The 17,805-nt window shown below is 39.1% G+C and overlaps 3 protein-coding genes across 4 annotated transcripts; 1 reads left to right on the forward strand and 2 right to left on the reverse strand.

The window, feature by feature from the left end:
* Positions 1-530: 530 nt before the first annotated feature.
* Positions 531-3,216, reverse strand: LOC115741050 (profilin-like). The gene is made up of 3 exons (XM_030674755.2): positions 2,951-3,216; positions 1,499-1,636; positions 531-924 (listed from the first exon to the last, which is right to left on the reverse strand). Exons 1-3 carry the CDS (start codon positions 3,071-3,073, stop codon positions 790-792), a joined length of 396 nt encoding a protein of 131 aa, XP_030530615.1. The 5' UTR covers positions 3,074-3,216; the 3' UTR covers positions 531-789.
* A 503-nt stretch (positions 3,217-3,719) lies between these two features.
* Positions 3,720-7,529, reverse strand: LOC115741103 (derlin-1). 2 transcript variants are annotated; one of them, XM_030674824.2, is made up of 7 exons: positions 7,374-7,529; positions 6,325-6,460; positions 5,572-5,645; positions 5,243-5,336; positions 5,019-5,147; positions 4,743-4,903; positions 3,720-4,036 (listed from the first exon to the last, which is right to left on the reverse strand). In XM_030674824.2, exons 1-7 carry the CDS (start codon positions 7,388-7,390, stop codon positions 3,925-3,927), a joined length of 723 nt encoding a protein of 240 aa, XP_030530684.1. In that variant the 5' UTR covers positions 7,391-7,529; the 3' UTR covers positions 3,720-3,924. The 2 variants fall into 2 exon arrangements, with proteins under 2 accessions (XP_030530684.1, XP_048134116.1); XM_048278159.1 differs by lacking the exon at positions 7,374-7,529 and adding an exon at positions 7,116-7,315.
* Positions 7,530-15,404: 7,875 nt separating this feature from the next.
* LOC115740939 (oleosin L-like) lies at positions 15,405-16,142 on the forward strand. Its single transcript, XM_030674589.2, has one exon. It carries the CDS (start codon positions 15,514-15,516, stop codon positions 15,958-15,960), a length of 447 nt encoding a protein of 148 aa, XP_030530449.1. The 5' UTR covers positions 15,405-15,513; the 3' UTR covers positions 15,961-16,142.
* Positions 16,143-17,805: the final 1,663 nt, after the last annotated feature.

The raw sequence follows: 17,805 nt of genomic DNA on the forward strand, positions 1-17,805 counted from the left end.
CATGTTCGATCTACAGATTCCTCGATTTAAGAAAATATAGGTTACTCTGCAAAACTCCTGATATTAGGTGCATCATCGATTCTGAGCTTCCTCCCGCGCAACTGCTGATACTATGGGTGACGGATTTATCCAGGGTACCGTGGATGTTTTATCGACGCCTTGAACCGAAGACTTCAATAAAGGATCAAGCATGTCCAAATTCCTTCCAAAACTTTTTTATTAGGACAGATGGAGGAGTTCGACAAACCTTGTGCCCCCAGTAATCAGTCAAATCCCCTTGCCTTATGTTTGGGGTTTGGACTATATCGGAATTCACCTGCCCGAATGAGAGTGAAAATCAAATTCGCAAAACATATTGCAAAACAATCTAATTTTGATTGAACATGCTCAAACCTCAGACGTCACTTTCGGGTTTACCAACATTCGCACCAATTCGATTCGGGTCAAAACTAGTGAAATGGCTCGGTTTTCATCTTCAAGAGACGGGCAGAATGCTCGTATATAGTTAGTCAGACAATACGGCACGTCTCTTAAAGACAAAAGGCTTTCATACAACAGAGAGAACCATAAATATCACCACTCGGACAACAAAGCACCTTCTTGTACTCAGAGGTTCCCAGGTCCCCAAACAAGAAACTGCGTCAACTGCAACAACTCCAACCCCATGTAGACACACTCAAGCCCAGTATATTCCAGAAAGAAAGGGGAAGACACCACGACTTTTCCAATTGAAAAAAGGGAAGAACCCAAAAAAAAATAAAAAATCCCATAATGCATTTGCTGACATGCCTAAAAACTCTGTTCGACTAGATAGTCTCCGAGCCTCTCGACAATCATGTTGCATTGACCAGGACTCATAGGCTCATCATATATGCCAATGATTAAAGCCATAGTTGTCTTCTTGACTGTAACACCTCCAGGGCCCTGAAATCGCATAATATCAACTTAGTGATGTGAAGGAGCGAGAGGGGAAGAAGTATAATGTACAAAAATAGCAGCAACAGGAGATCCCATCAGCGCAAGAGATGGCAGATAACAGTTATCTTGCTAAGAGCCAAGACCAAACTGTCAGAGACGAGAAATTTATTACGCATACGCAACCACCAAAAGAATAGCACGTCAAGCAAATTTACACGTTCCAAAGTAAGAGGCAAAAATTGGTAATGGTTCTAGTAAAACCAGAAACCACTTAAGGCCTTGCTAAAATGGAAATTTAGGGCGATCATACTCCCTTCATCATCAACAGAAGATTGTGGTAAAAATTCATTATATGCAAGATTTGCACTTCGATCCAATTATAGAATTCAGCTAGACAAATGCCATGACGAACTGTCAACTGATTATGAGCATCACAAAATCCATTCAAGTAATATCCCCCTGTCGCCACTTGGAAGCATGGCAATAAGTTGAAATCTGATACAAAGCAAGCAAACATTTCTTCAATGATATAACACAAAAAGGATAGACATCTGATGACGCCTCGATTGTCCAAACTTACCTTCTTGCCACGGATAACAGCACCAGGTTCGCCTTGGATCACCATGTACTTTGTGCCACCAAGGTACAATCCAGTTGGTGCAAGCGTCCCAGGCTCATCAAAATCACGCATCATTGCAGCTATCTCTTCGGGCTTAAACTGCACATCAAAACACACAGCCATAAAGTTATATTCATACCGATTAAGAAAAGGAAGATCACAGAAATGGAAAGGTACATGGTAATCATGTCAGTTCTGTCCAATTTACAATCCTCTTGTTTGACTAGATTGCTCTATGCAAAAGAAGGTATAACCTGATAAAACCCAGTTGAGATAATAATGCTTTTCATAAAAATAGATAGTCTAAATTTAAAGCCAAGTCATTTTGGTCATAGAAGCATGCTAACTAACTGAACACATCGAACAGGCAATAAGTTTGTATCCAATGTGATGACATACGACATGATTCATCATTGGTACGAAGTATTATCTACTTGAGCAACATCTGTAACAACGGGTGAAATGGAAAATAAAACAAGATAATAACATCAATACTTGTATAGAGATGAGAGAACCTGAAACTTGTAATCATTAAATCGTAAGAGAATGCACGATCATCTAGGGAGAACAATTTGTTTGGTTTTTGATTCGAGTCTTGTAATTGCTGCTATATAATCACTTCCCGATTTTCCCAGGAATAGACGTGGCAATCTATCCTTCACAGTTCACACACATGCACACACCCCAAAAAATAAATCCTGCCATTTGGCACTCACTAATCAGATAAAGAGGTGCGACTCTGGAGAAAAATACACCACCAGTCTTCTGCCTGATCCTTTCAAAAGAAACTAAACTATACCTCCAACTTCCTCCTTTAAGACGGTTAGAATTCTCCATGAGCTAGAAAGTTAATCAAAGAACATATGTTACCGGATCTTGTTAGCTCAAGTATCAATAGTCAGTCATGACTAATTAACCTCAAAGTACAATCCACCACTCGGTGTGATCCGCTAACCATTCTTTTATGACACGAAACCAAACAACATCGACAAGCAACATAACACCATTCGTCACCGTCTCCGCAAACTTCTACATGGATATCAAGTGTCGACATAACTCCGGAGATCTGTACTGCATGAACACAGTCGCTGATCCGATCAAGTCCATCTACAGACATGCCTATATTCCATCACCCCACACTCACCAGTCAAAGTCAAATCAGATGTGCTAAACCGATCGAATCATAGTCATACTAGCATGGATCTTGCTCCTCCGCCCATGTAACACTCGATTCCTCAAAAAAACTAGTCAAACAAAAAGCAACAACTGCCGAGATCGCAGATTAACATGAAATCCAGGAACTAATCGGAGACACTCCGACACCACAAGGAAATACAGAATCAACAGCCAATCAACAGATCCCGAAACGAGAAGGCGCGTGGCGAGAGAGACAGAGAGAGAGAGAGGATGAACCTGGGGGAAGTTGGAGCTCTGGGCCCAGACGCTGCCGTCGTGGCCGACGATGGCGGCGGAGGTGAGGTGGTTGCCGTCGATCTCGCACATCAAGTGCTCGTCCACGTACTGTTGCCACGACATCTTCGTCCGTTAGTTCCGCGATCGCTAGAGAGAGAGAGAGAGAGAGAGAGAGAGAAAGAGAGGTAGAGGCGATGAGGGCTTTGATTGAGCTGTGGTGGGAGAGCGCAGAAGGAACGGGAAGGGAAGGGGGGAAGAGATATAGTGGAGGTGACGGTTGCGTTAGAATTAAGCTAAGCGATGGCGCGCGTGCGCGCGTGGGTTGGGCGTGGGGGATTTACTGATTAGGAACAGTCTCATTCAACATCTCCAGCGGGGACCATTCCAAGGTGATCTGTCGTTCTTTTTTGGCGGGACCCACTCCGACCTTTCAAAAAGGCGCTTTTTTATTAATTATTTACCTCTAATTTGATCATTGCCTCCGAATAATTGCTCGACCATTTCTTTCTTTCTTTCTTTTTCTGGGAAAAACAAAAAAGGGAAAATGGCGCGAGCATGACCGATTCGATAAAGCAATTCATGACGATGTTTTCACAGAAAAAGGTCAAGGGGACATGAACAATTGATCTTATCGCAATAGAGATTTCGGTTAATTACGTGTCCCTTCAAAAATCAAGGAACTGATTTTATTTGCTGTAGAATTTTTATGGAAAAATGTCAATGTCCGTTGTCTAAACTATTACTACGACGACGAGAGAGAGAGAGATAATTCTCTAATACCACTGATGTTAAAGTTCTATAAAACCACTGATGTTACAATGCATGCCGCGAAAGAGCAGGAAGGATGTAAAGAATCAGCTCTATGGATTACTGACTTAAGCCTAGTTTCTTACAAAAAGATTTTCCCTGCTGATGCTATTTCCTAAGTAGAAGATAGCAGTTCACAATCACTTCCAAGCTACCAGAAAGATAGATCATCCGTTCAACCGGTAGCTTCTTCCTCTAAAAGCTGTCCCAGTTGACCTCTCTGGCTGCGAGTGAACTTGAGCCGGCTGTCCCAATCGCAATCTTGCAACAAGCTTGCGTCTGTTCCATGTCAAGGAGCTAACCATCACGAGGATTAGAGTCAAAATGCCAAAGTTCATTCTGTAGTTTTCAGACAGAACTAGAACATTTTGCATACATGTGCAATTATTATGATGCAGTTTCAAGTTCTAACAACAGTAGGGAGGAAAAACAACACATTTCCAATTAAACAAGTACTGGGCCATCTACAAATCCCACTTCACCTTTTACCTTTTGCATGCATTACGCTATCAAACCATGGAAGCAGACATAAAATCTAATCATTATGCTAAATTATCTGAAAGAGCAAAATAACACATTTTGACATTTACCGGTGACGATGTCTTTTTAGAGAAACTTTGCTCAAGAAAATATGACGGAGATCAAGGAACCTTAATATCCTTTGAACTCCGAATTGAATACACAATAAATGCATGCAATGTATCAGTACTGCAATTGCTAATCATAATCACCCTGTCCAACCTCAAAACATTAAGAAAGGACTGGGTTCTGCATGGCCCTTTTTTGTTTGCAGCTAAAGGATGTTTGCCAGACCTAGGGGTACGACACTTCCTTGCAATCTTTCCATATTGATATCAGATGGCTGACTAATAACTCTCACTGGAAAACCAGATACTTGTATTAAAGGAAGAAGTTCCAAAATACCTCTAACCCTCATTACAGCTACCTTTTCGCCTAATTAAATATGATGCAAACAAAAGGATACACCCATCTTGGTGTTCTTAGCATGTCCTTCCCCCCAGCAAGAGGATGCAGCACGGTCAGGAAGTAATAGAGATGTCCAGCAAGGATCCCGAGAAGGTCTGGTAATATAGGTGAACCGAATATAACATCCAATGCAAGCATTGCCCATGGTAGGTAAAAGGCCTGCAGAACAAAGTGAAACAAGTCCTCTTATTCCATACCAAGGAACTGGCATAATGATAATTGAAGTAATACTGGTAGTGAAAAACTGCCATTTTCACAGAAGCTGAAAACATACCTTCAGAGCTACCAGTCCGTAAATGTTGACTTGCGCATTTGGAAACTCTCTACTCCATACGTACAAAAGCATGAAAACCAAGGAAACCCCCAGGAAGGGAGTCCACAGCATAGGGATGGCTGCTAAAGCCTAAAAGCACAAATTAATTACAAAAAGACTGATGAATCACTCATTTAACTGGACTAAACCAAGAATCACAACAAATGTTTAAAGAGAATGCGGACCAATAAGGAGAACGCTCCAAAAATCATCATCCATAGGAAATCTGCTGTTCGCCTTTCAAATGGGCCCTTCTCAAGTTGAACTCCATATCTGGCTCTGCAACAATGAAAGATAGCTGTCTACGTAATTAAACAACACAAAATAGGTTCTCCAACTAGCCTAAGTTACCACAACAATAGATATCTATGTGTACTGGTATGATGTGACTTATCAGTCTATACTGCTAGATAATAATTCCAACACTCCGTAATCAAGCGGACACATACATCATGAGTAATGGATCAACCACAACAATTTACGAGGTCTTTGTAATAATCTTTGAGGTACTTACATCATCAACAGACGAATTCCAAAATTAACAGAGAACTTCCCTAGGAAAAAGAAATTAGTGACAAGCCTCCAGACCTACAAAATGAAAAAAGTGTCTGTCAGACATTCTACAACCTGAGAAACAAAAACAAGTGGAAACGGTATGTCAAAATCAACATTATAGCAAAGACAGAAAAGAAAGACGCAAAAGAAATGCAATGATAAATAAATAATTGGAGATGAAGATATAGACGAACTTCATAAGGGACTCTGAGAAACCAACTAATTAAAAACAGTATCATCAGACCATAAAATAAGTGTCTGCATGGTTATTCCTTCCTTGTTTATCGAGTGATGGTGCCTATCTCACTTGATTTTAGAAATGGTGTCTCTCTCACTTGATTTAAGAAACTTTAAATACTCTCATTCCCTTAAAAACAACCTGGTTGTTTATGGGTAGGCAATAGCCAGAATCTTCCTGCTAAAAGTTAGAAACTAACTTCAAGGAAACATATTGTTGTCTCTGCTAAAAAGGTCATAACATAACTTCAAGGAACTAGACTGTTTCAAAAAAAAAAAAAAAAAATGATGACGAAGGTGCAGAGATTGTTCGGCATACAAAGCTGGTGAGTGCGTGATGTGGGTACAATCGTAGCGAATATGGTATAAACATGAAAGTTTACTGGCAGAAATATCTAAGAAAATCATGCAACAAAATAGATGTATTGATAAAACATGTGAAGAAGAATGGAATCCATTTAGACATATCCCACACCTGGAATTGTTTGAATACTGGTGCATACAGTAATGCGGCATAGTAAGGATTGAACACTCCCAAATGATACGCTGCTGTTGTTGCTACGCATACGGTTCCAAAAGCTTTGCTTATTGGCGGAAGAGAATTGTAGAATCTGAAACAGATGTGGAGAGAAATATAAGACGTCTTCCGCAACACCGGTCAAAATCTGATGAAAAAATAATCTACTCAAAATTGGAACAATGTTGTCAATGTTTTTAAAATCCAAAAACAACAATAGTGAACTATAACTACTTGGCACGAGTAAAGTAGAACAGAACTGACCAGCTCTATCCTTAGGCCCTAATAATGAGAGATAAATATTAGTGTACTTGTTATCCCAGAACAGGAAGCCAATGATCGAATATGCAGACATGCTCCAAACCTCATAAACTTGGCACTAAAATGACAGTGCAGTCAAAATGTCCTAAATATAGCATCCACTACAACAACTTTTCGAATTTCCTGCAGCTTCCCAGATATTACTCACGGGTGATCCCATGAGAAAAGTTTTGATCCACAAGACAATGCAATTAACAAACAACAATACTTGTATCCATTTCGGTAACGTTATTCATCGTCTATTCCTTACCGCCATTGAACAGGACCTAGCCTAATTCTACCACTTACAACAAGCAGATTCGCCTAACCCGGATTCACAGAAAATCCATCCAAGCACTAGCGTGAATTCTTTTCCTATCAAATCCTATATGCAATAAAATTCTCTCGTTGGCCTGCAATAAGCCTAAATCCCGAAATAACTGCAGGACCTTCCGAAGCCAAGATTCGAGCAATCCCAGTTCATTCTCAAGCAAGACCCAGTGATCCCCCATTTTCCCCCCATTCGAAGCTCCCAAATCAATTCTTTCCAACGAATTTCAGTTAAAAGAAACAGCAAGACCGCCAATGAAACTACATGGTACTCCAGTTGACAGCATCCAGATGCGGATGCGGACGAAAGCAATAATAGACTGCGAGCACGACGTATCGTGCGAAGCTAAGGAAGAGGATATGGAGAGAAAAATTACTCTGCCGGAGACGACATTTGGGCGAACTGAGAATCCGATTCCGACGACCTTCAGCTTCCTCGTCCAGTGCTTTCTTGAAGGAGGAGGAGGAGGAGGAGGAGGAGAACTTGAAAAAAGCGAAAACGTCTCAATATCAATTTAACAAATCTCGTCTCGAAATTTTAATATGACTTGTCGCCGAAATGATGTGTGACAGTCACAGACCAATCACATTCTGCTTATTAGGCATGGACACGCTGTAATCGTTTTTATTTTTTTTATTTTTGTGGCGGCACCTCCTTGAATTAAAAAGAATTAGCCCTAACCTTCTACAGCAAGCTCAGTCAGGCCCTCCAAATATTTTCTTTCGCCAATTAGACCCTAAATACAATCCTTTATGCTCATATTAGTCTTCACGAAGCCTCTACGCGTATCTTTTAAAAAATGATTAAAGAAGATCAATGCGTGTTATTCCTTTTTTTGTCTTCCAGTAATTGTTATTAGTTTCGCTAAAAACAAATAGTTTGAAAATGATTTTTTTAAAAAATGATCGCTTCCAAAACCGGATTAACGAAAAAGAAATTTATCGTTCATAGAAAAATTTAGTTATAAATTGTTGTCGATAATAAAAATATTTTTCATCGATTGATTATTTCAAGTGATACAATCGATTAATTTTTAAAAAAAATAATAATTTTTAACTCATTTATTTTTCACAAAATAAATTTAGCCTAAATTAATTTTCTTACGCCTAAAAAATCCAATAATAGTTAGTAATGTGTAGGCTTTGCGTACCTCAAATAAGTACACGTCCAATATATTAGAATCATGTATCGAGTTTTGTTGATTTATAGGGACTGTTGAGGAATTTCGAAGAGAGAAAATCGCAGGAATCCGTATTTTTGAAATAAATTTATTTGAAATTCTATAAAACTATATTTCTAATCCTGTGTTCCTCGCGCCAAATTATAGGCATGGGTTTTCTATGGAGCTGTCTTAGAAGTTTAAAATTGAATGGCCATTGCATTTGTCTAATCAAAAGTATACACTATTTCAACGACTTTATCTTTGACTGAGAAAAAAAAATTCTTTATCATGCATCCCATGTTATCTATGTCAACATACATAAGAAATCCATGTTTGGTTGTCTAGATTTCTAATCAAGATAGGACTAAATAAGATAAGAGAAGAAATCCAAGGATTTTATCATATCATCTCTATTGTTTTGTGAACTACGGATATAAAGTCATATAAGTAGAGATAATACATAGCGGCTATTTTGCTGAAACATTATAATGCGTTTAAAATTATTCAGTGATGAGTTCTGATGAATGAGTTATTATTGAGTGAATGTTTGTGTCATCTAAATTCGGGCACGGCATCGATCGAGCAAACCCAGTAGAACCAAGGGCCTTGCTTTGGAGTCAAAACCTTTAAGAATGACTTGCTGGCCTTATTCGTTGTCCTTGTCGAGTAAGTAAATAAGTGTTAGAGAATGAAATTATTCAGCCTCTTTTCACAAGTTGAAAATGCCATCAAGCAAGTTGTCCAAGAGAGCTACCTTGAAAGTCGATGATCAACCTCGAATTCTTCATAACATGTCAAGATATTTTTCGAATGTTGGAAAGGTTCAAGCGATTGAATAACAATGGATATGATCTCATATCACGCCAAACTATCGATTAAAGAATGTGGTCGTAGAGATACCTGGATTTGTTGTCGAAGACCTTAGCCCGACGTCACCAGAGAGGCGGCCCGACATGGAGGAGAGGGGGTAATCGTGGAAAAAAATCTAGTTCTTATCGTGTCCGCTCTCTTGAGAAATCCTATGCAGATCAATCCTATCCCCTCTCCTATGATATTTTTATCCCGCTATATCTCATTTATCCTAAGATGAACATCTACCAAACACATGATAGAATAAAACATATTCTATCCCGATTTCTATCTTGACAACCAAACCCAGCTACGATCATCGGGATCTCTAATCGTGATAGAGTAGAATTGGATAGGATATAACAAGAAATTCATGGATTTTGTCATGTCCTATCCACTATTTGATGAATCGCAGATTTAAAGTAAGATATTCTCATATCCTATCATATACATTATTTGGTAAAAATTGTATATAACATTAAGCTATTTGAAGCATTTGAAAATTGTTAAGCGGACTCATGAAAAACCCACAAATAACACAATGTGAAATTGCTGTAAGTCAAATCGAATCATTTTGACAAAAAAAAAAAAACAAATCATAAATAACAAGTAGGTAATCATTTCATTGGAAAACAAGATAAATGGTACATAATTGAGCCAATTTGGAGGAGGTATATAACCTATAGTTTAGCCATAATTCAAACATTACATAAGAAATATATGCCTCAATGACAATCCAGCACCATTTACACATGTCTAACAGTAATGGAAACGATTATGGAAAAGAAAAAATCTTACAACACAAGCCTAGGAACAATGGGTAACAAATGATTTTTCTAAATAATGTTAAAACATGCAACTCCTTCATGACCTCAACTTTCATTCCATTTATTAGATATTTGAACCGCCAAATTTTGCCCTCGTGTCGTCCAATGATCCGATGCCTCAACAACATTATTGTTTTCACATCTTCAATAGTGTTAGCAACTTCATCTAGTTGTGCCTCAATGGATCAATAGCCATTGTTCTTCTTATAAAGTTGTGTAGGAGGCAACAAGCTATGATTATTCGACCTTGCATTCTAATTGGATAAAAGGATGGACTCCTAAGAATAGCCCATTGCAACTTAAGTAGACTGAAGCATATTTCTATGACATTTCTAGCTTGAGAATGCTCTATGTTGAAGTACTCCTTAGGAGAATTTGGCGTACAACCCGTTGTCCACTCAATGGCATACAGCCTGTCGTCCACTCGGATAGGTGGTATCGAGTCTATAAGGAGCAAGAAAGCCCTCTCAATTAGTTTATCCAACATCTACAAGATAATAATTACCTAATAACAAATGACAATATTATTAATTTTCTTAGAATCGTCAAAACCCACATGACAAAGAATGCAACATATTTATAAAGGCTAATCTTACTAACGGGAATTTTCAGGCCATTTGGTTTAACTAAAGTATCTCAAAACTCTCTACAATCTGCTATTGAGCCTTCCCATCCAGGCAAAGCATAAACAAATCTTATGTTATGTGAGCAAACTCTTAACACACTAGTCGCTACTTCACCCTTTCTTTATCAATACCTTGGTTTATCAACCTCTGGAACAAGTATCCTAATGCAGGTGCCATCTAATGATCCTAAGCAACCCTAGAAACATGAAATTAATGAAATAAGCTTATCTTTAAAGTATTGAATTAATCCATGTAATAGCATAACAAACATTCCTTAAATCATTTCCATCTCTCGTCCGTACATTATTCGGGAACAGGTTTAGGTGAGGCAAAAAGAACACTATACATTCCTATCACCGCACTTAAAACTAAGTTAAAATACCTACTTATTGTCTCCCCAAACCTCATAAATCTGACCTTGATGACATGGTTTTTCACACGATGGGAAGTATATTTAGGGACATTGCCATTTGTTCTTTTATAGTTACAAGTTCATCTTCCTTTAACCAACTAATTGTACGCGTTGACTCGCATGGTAGAGTAAATGTATATCTATCCATCTTAAGTTGTTCCATGCAATTCCAGTCACTATTGATAACGAGGCAGTTAAAGTGATCTAAATGAGGTTGGCTTCTAACAAATGTGCGATTCTTCAAAATATGCTTGCAGTAGTGCATTTCAACAGCAATGGACACCATAATAATATACATCATATATAAAAGCAACATCTGTATGTTCATCTCCTCTAATAACATAATGCTAAGCATTTATTCTTTATCATCGTGATCCATTTCTAATGAGAAAAAAAAAGAACAATTAGGCAAGTACAAACTGGCAGGTAAGATAATAGTAAAATCATTGAGAACAATATCTTTTTCAAAGCAAGAGATTTTCATAGAATCTCACAGATTGAATCCATGATTGTTGCCAGAATTACACGTATGCAAAGGAAACAAACTAAACTTGATTCATGATTATTAATGACTCTTTCTAACTTCTCTCAACACATAGGGAACGAACTCCCAATACCATCTTAGTTAACAATTTAAGAACATGCAATGAATCTGCCCTCTCAAACTAAAGTTTGTTTCTTCTTTTTTCAGTGCTCTCGTCTTCATGGAGACTTTTGGATATGTCTCCATGCTATCTGAATCAATACACTATTACTTGGAGTAGTTGATCTCTTGATAAGATAATTAAAAGTCAAGCTATTCACATCTGATACTTGATAAAACAATCAAAAATCAAAAGTCTAACCTAGCATATAAGCTTGATTTCCAAATTCTCGAGTGCACAAGCGTTTCCTTGGTCCCTGCGTTGATTCTAAAGGCCTGTTTCTAAGGTAGATCGTTGAAAAAATGGATTAATCATGCTAATTTAAGATTTAAGATCTTTCCAAATGAAATTGCCCGAATACGAAAAAAAATCAGCGCTCGAGTCATTCTTAAAGCCTGTGACAAAGCTTATTCAATTTCCACACGTAGTGAGAGAGAGAGAAAATGATTACTTACCTTCATGAATCGGAAAAACATGATGCTTTAACTATCTCGTCACTTTCGTAATTTTCGATATGAACCAAAGAGCTAAAGAGAAGAAGACACTTTGACTATCATTGCTTCAGTTACAAAGGAGTCTCGCATAGTCAAAGGCTTTCGCTCTTACACGTGCATTCCCCAGCTATTTGCTGGATTGCCAACATGGAGTAACCGTGTGCTATGGCTCGAATCCATATTTAATCCTTAAATTTAATATAAGGATTTTAGTCTTATTATCCCGACTCTACTATCATTATGCCTTTGCAATGTAGCTGTCTTGTCAGTCGGAAGGGAGCTGGCACCCTTTGAAGGAAGGAGAAGGAAAATAAGAGCAAAGGGTTTTTCGAAAAGTAGCCGCATAAGATAAATCTTATTTGAGTATAACCCACCCTTAGGAATTTTTTTTATCCGGGTTATATCCATTCTATATCCGACTTTCTCCTATCCTGGATAGCTACCAAATATAAAATAGGATAGAATATATCATATCTTGGCTTTTATCTAGACGACCAAACACAGACTAATAAGCTTTTACATTTCTTCACAAACACCTTAGCATTTACACAAAGCCTTTGGGATGCAAATGATAATTATTCTGTTTCTCTATTTCTGTTTTATCTTGAAATGAGAAGCTAAAATTTTCAGCTTCTTTGTTTCTGGAACAAAATTGAGAAATAAGAATTCTTCTCATCACTTATTCCCCCTCTCTCACGTCTTGATCGCCGGTCCTTGCTCCATTGTTTGCTCAATTTCCGATCTCGGATAAGCCATCCGCCGGTCAGCCGATCATTGATCCGTCGGTTGCCATTTTGCTAGTCGTTCGTCCGTCGCCCACTAGTCACCGGTCCACGAATCGCTGCTTTGCCATCTGCCCGTTCGTGAGCCTCCAATAGACCAGTCATTGATCACCCTTTTGCCAGGTTGCTTGTTTGTTGTCCCACCGCTTGTTGGTTCGCGGTTGTTGTTTCGTCGTCGGTCGATTAGCATTCGCCGTTCGTCGTCCCCGGTTCGCCGTCCCTCGGTCTGCTGGTCAACGGATTGTTGGTTTGAATTTTACCCGTTATCGATCGGTCGATCGCCGGTCCGTCGGTCAACCGATCGTTGGTCCATCGTCTCGCCGATTCGTTTCATCATCTACCGATTGCCGCCCACCGTCCGTCGGGCTTCACGGTCATTGCTCCATTGTCCGTCGGTCGTTGCTCCGCCGGTTCGTGTGTACCTAGTTCGCTAATCGCCGGTACCTAGTTCGCCGGCCGCTTGTTCGCCTGTTGGCTGATTGCGAGTCCACCGATCCCCGGTCCAGGATTGTTGGTTCGTTGATCGCCGATCCGTCGATCGCTAGTCCCTCGACCCCGGTCCACCGGTCGCCGGCCCACCGATAGCCGACAACCCTAGAAATTTTATCTTGTTATCAAACGAATTTCTGTTTTAGAAATAGAAATTTATATCGGTTATCAAACACGTTTATTTGCTTAGAAACTCGTTCAGAAATTAGAAATAGAAAAGCCTATTTCTAGCCGTAAATTGATTCTATAAACAAAATAATTATCATTCACGTCCTTAGAGACCCAATGGGAATGTATTTCCAATGCTCCCTAACGATCTCGGATTAATTGATGGTTTGGCAAAATAATTAGGTTATTACCATGAAAAACCCTAAACCGATACACCCGTGACAAATTTACCCCAAACTATTTTTTGACATCCAAAAATCCCAAACTGATGCACATATGACAAATTTACCCGAAACTATTTTTTTGATTACTAAAAACCCTAAACTAGTATATCTGTGACAAATTTACCCTAAATTAATTCTTTTGACCATGCAATACTCCAAACCGGTATACTTGTGACAAATTTACCCTACATTAAATTGAGTTAATATAACGAAAAGCCCTAAATTGATAAACTTGTAACAAACAGAGGGTAAAAACCCGAAAATGGTATATCCGTCAACCGTCACGTGTCATTCAACTCAGCAATTTGATAGTTAAATTTATCGAAAACTAACGAAGGGTAAATTTGTCACAAGTGTACAAGTTTGGGGTAAATTTATTACAAGTGTGCTAGTTTTGGGTTTTTTATGATTAAAAAAATAGTTTGAGGCAAATTTATCATTGATGTATCAGTTTGGGGTTTTCTATGGTATTAACCCAATTTATTATTTGTCCCCAAGTTTTTAGGGTCATTGCAACTTGCCTCCAGTATCTCAGTTTCAAGGTCAATCCCACCCGATATGTTCAAAGTAATTGTAATGTACCCTTGACATTCATTCTGGCCAAATTATCATCGGAAAGTTGATCACTTACTGTGTCCCTTGACTAGGAGGCACTCAGTTGAGTGGGGCAAAAATATCCAACAAATTTAGAAGATTGACATTTTACCCTCAATATTTTCCATATATTAACGTCCTTCCTAATGTTCGAAGTTTTCTGTAATCTGCACCCAATCTTTTGAAATTCGTTGCAATCTTTGTCCTATCATATAATGAAAAAAGTTAATTATAGTCAAGGAAAAAGGAAAAGTTAAAAAAAAAAAAAAGGAAATGAAGCATGTGTTTTCAGCAATCAGACCCTACACAGATCATTTTCGAATAGATCCTTAATCTATTTTATTGAAAGCCTTTCTCATCCTTCTATTATTAATAGGAGAATCATTACTATGTATCTCATTCTTATAGGACTCAGTTATAGGAGATGACATTGATGTTATTTGTCAATCTTTTTGAAAGCACCATTTAAGGACTAGATGAGAGAGAAGGGCAAATGCACGAATTGTCTTCGGTAAAAAAAAAAAAAAAAAATTAATCTAGGCTCTGTCAATTTCATACAAAATATATGATTTAAAAATATTTTCTAGAAATTGATCGCCCGTATTCGTTATGAGAATGAATTAGCAAAGAGTATCTTCATTGTTCACAAAAAAATTTAAACATAAATTATTATTTGCAGTGAAAATATTTTTTATCGGTTAATTATTTTAAGGGATATGGGTAATCAATTTGGCGGAAATCCTCCCCCTCATTTTTAATTCATTTCACCATTTAGCCTTCTCCCATTTTTTCAGTTAATAATCAGAGTCATTTCATTCTTGCTTACCTAAAAAGTTCCAAAATATTCGAGGGCATGTCGTAAAAATTTTGAAACACTAGATATTTTTGTCGAAATTTTAGGATTCTCAATGTGACCATGTTTTTTTCCGAGGGCGAAAATGTTATTTTCTCTTTCCTCAAACACCCGTCGTCGGGCCTCCGGCGAGGTGTCGCTCTCTAGTGGCCTCTCATCCATGCAAAGCTGCTCTACTCGCGCCACGCGATCCAACCGTGACCCCGAGGACCAACGCCCACATCCCGACGCCACGATGGCGCCACGTGTTACACTCCAGGCTTCTTTATTTAGCGACAAGCCTCTCTCGCTCCGATCTCCATTGATCGGCATCACCACTCCCCCCCTCGAGCCTCCAGCGAAATCTCCATCGACGACCTTCGCGAGCGAGAAAAGCTTTCGACGGAACCATCATGTCGGACCAGCGGCACAGGACGGACGTTACCCACATCTCGCACCAGGCGTCCCCGCCGGCGCGGCAGGCAGTGAAGGTCGCGACGGCGACGACGATCGGCGGCACCCTGCTCGTCCTCTCCGGCCTCACCCTGACGGGGACGGTGCTCGCGCTGATCGTGGCGACGCCGATCTTGGTGCTGTTCAGCCCCATCCTCGTGCCGGCAGGGATCGCGGTGGCCGTGATAACGGCGGGGTTCCTGGCGTCCGGCGGCTTCGGGGCGGCGGCGGTGACGGCGCTGACGTGGATGTACAGGTACTTCGGGGGAAGACGCCCGGCTGGGGAGGAGAAGGTGGAGTACGCGAGGACGAAGTTCGGGGACACGGCGAGGGACGTGAAGGAGAAGGCGAAGGAGTTCGGGCAGTACGTGCAGCACAAGGCTCAGGAGGTGACTGGCACAGCGTAGAGCGTGCTTGAGTCGCCGCACCGCTCAGGGACGAAGACGAACGACGTGTCGTTTTTGTGGTCTGGCGTTTATTGCGCTGTGTTTTTCTGATTGTGCTTTGATGGAATGGAAGGAACGATGTGCTTAACTTAATGGGTTGGTGGTATTTATGTTCTGTTGTGAATCTAAGGATGCGTTTCTTTGATCTTTTAGTTTGTTTTCCAAAAAAATAAAAAATAATATGACCGTTTATATCATTTGAAAAATAATGGACGGAAAATTATAGACGAGAATATTTTTATAAATTATCATTTCAGGCTATATAAATGATATCTTTTAAAAAAATTATATTAAAAATTATTCTGATTTGAGAAACAAATGGAGAAAATATGTTTTTTGAAATATATCTTTTTTATATCGTAAAATCATTTCCGGAACAAGTACAACTTTTGAAAATTTTCAATAAATGAGTGGACAAATTTTGTGGGTTTGCAAATTGACAAGTGTCAGTACTTAAATTTGAATATATAATATAATACATGTGAGTGAATATTATTTATTAGTTCCACGGCACAAGAAAGATGATCATCTACATTTTTCGGAACTATGACCTACCTTGCATAAAGGTGTTTCATAACTTATTTCAAGGTCTATTTAGGTTTTGCAAGCTTAAATTAATGGTTTTATAGTACACATTTATCACCATCGGATGTCATAGAATACCGCAATATTGCGCAAAAATAAATATCAAGAAAAGTACAAATTTTTTTTTATAGGTTTTATTTATCTGAAATCTGAAATCTACCCGTCGAAACAGATTCTTCAAATTATGAAACATGAAACCTACCCTCCATACTTTGGAATTAGAATCGGATCGACTTTCTACCGTTCTGATTTTAGATTCCATGTATTACTTAACATTATGAACACCCTTAATTCCTTGCCGTCCCTCCGAGAAGGGGTCTATTTATAACGCGAGCCAAAAATGAAAGAGGTTGAACAAGAAAAGATCATTAAAAGTGCAAAGTGCATTGGGCGTCTTTTTAAAATTCAGTCCTAGGCCAATGCACAGCGAGATCTAAACGATTGCACTTAGATTAAGTCCCAAATGTTTTTTATTGGTTATATCTTAACCCTTCTGATGGCATTCTGAACTCATTTTCTATTTCTCTATATATAGAAAGAAAAATTACAAATAAGTGTCTCCATTTTTTTATATAATGGCCTAAAGTAGACATTATTTCAAATAATAACTGAAGTGTCCTCATTATTTCAAAATAAAGCCTAATCGAATGGCATTTTCATCCATTACATTTTCTTTTTCTTTTTCTTCTCTCTCTCTTCGGCCATCGCTTTCATTGAACAAAGGCGGCCCTCGCCCTCTGTCCGGGTTGTTACCCTCGCCAAGAAAGCCCTCGCCCGCCCATACGTGGGCTATCCCCGCCCAACGCTAGCAAGGGCAACCCTCACTCTCGCCTAGGCTGGCGAGGCCGGTGTCGGGCGAGGGCAATAGCCCAAGTGAAGGGCAAGGGTCGCCCTTGCATGATGGGCTCGGGTGAGGGTCACTCGATGGCGGCGAGGGCTCGGGGAAGAGAGAGAAAAAAGAAAAAAGAAAAAGAAAAAAGGAAAGGAAATCAGATAAAAAAGGAAAAAAGTAGGAGAAAAACTAAGGGTTAGGGGCCACGGGGCCTACCGGATGTGCAACCCCTTCTCTCTCTATTTTTTGAGAAAGTATTCGGTGGTGGTTGCATAATATCACGTCGTAGTTTTTATCATGTGGTAGGTTGATGTGGCATGCATTCTATACTGAAATCCAATAAAAAAAAAAATTTAACACGTGTTCATGATATGACACCAACAAAATAA

Source organism: Rhodamnia argentea, chromosome 4 (assembly GCF_020921035.1).
Source record: "Rhodamnia argentea isolate NSW1041297 chromosome 4, ASM2092103v1, whole genome shotgun sequence".
NCBI classification, from domain to species: Eukaryota; Viridiplantae; Streptophyta; class Magnoliopsida; order Myrtales; family Myrtaceae; genus Rhodamnia; species Rhodamnia argentea.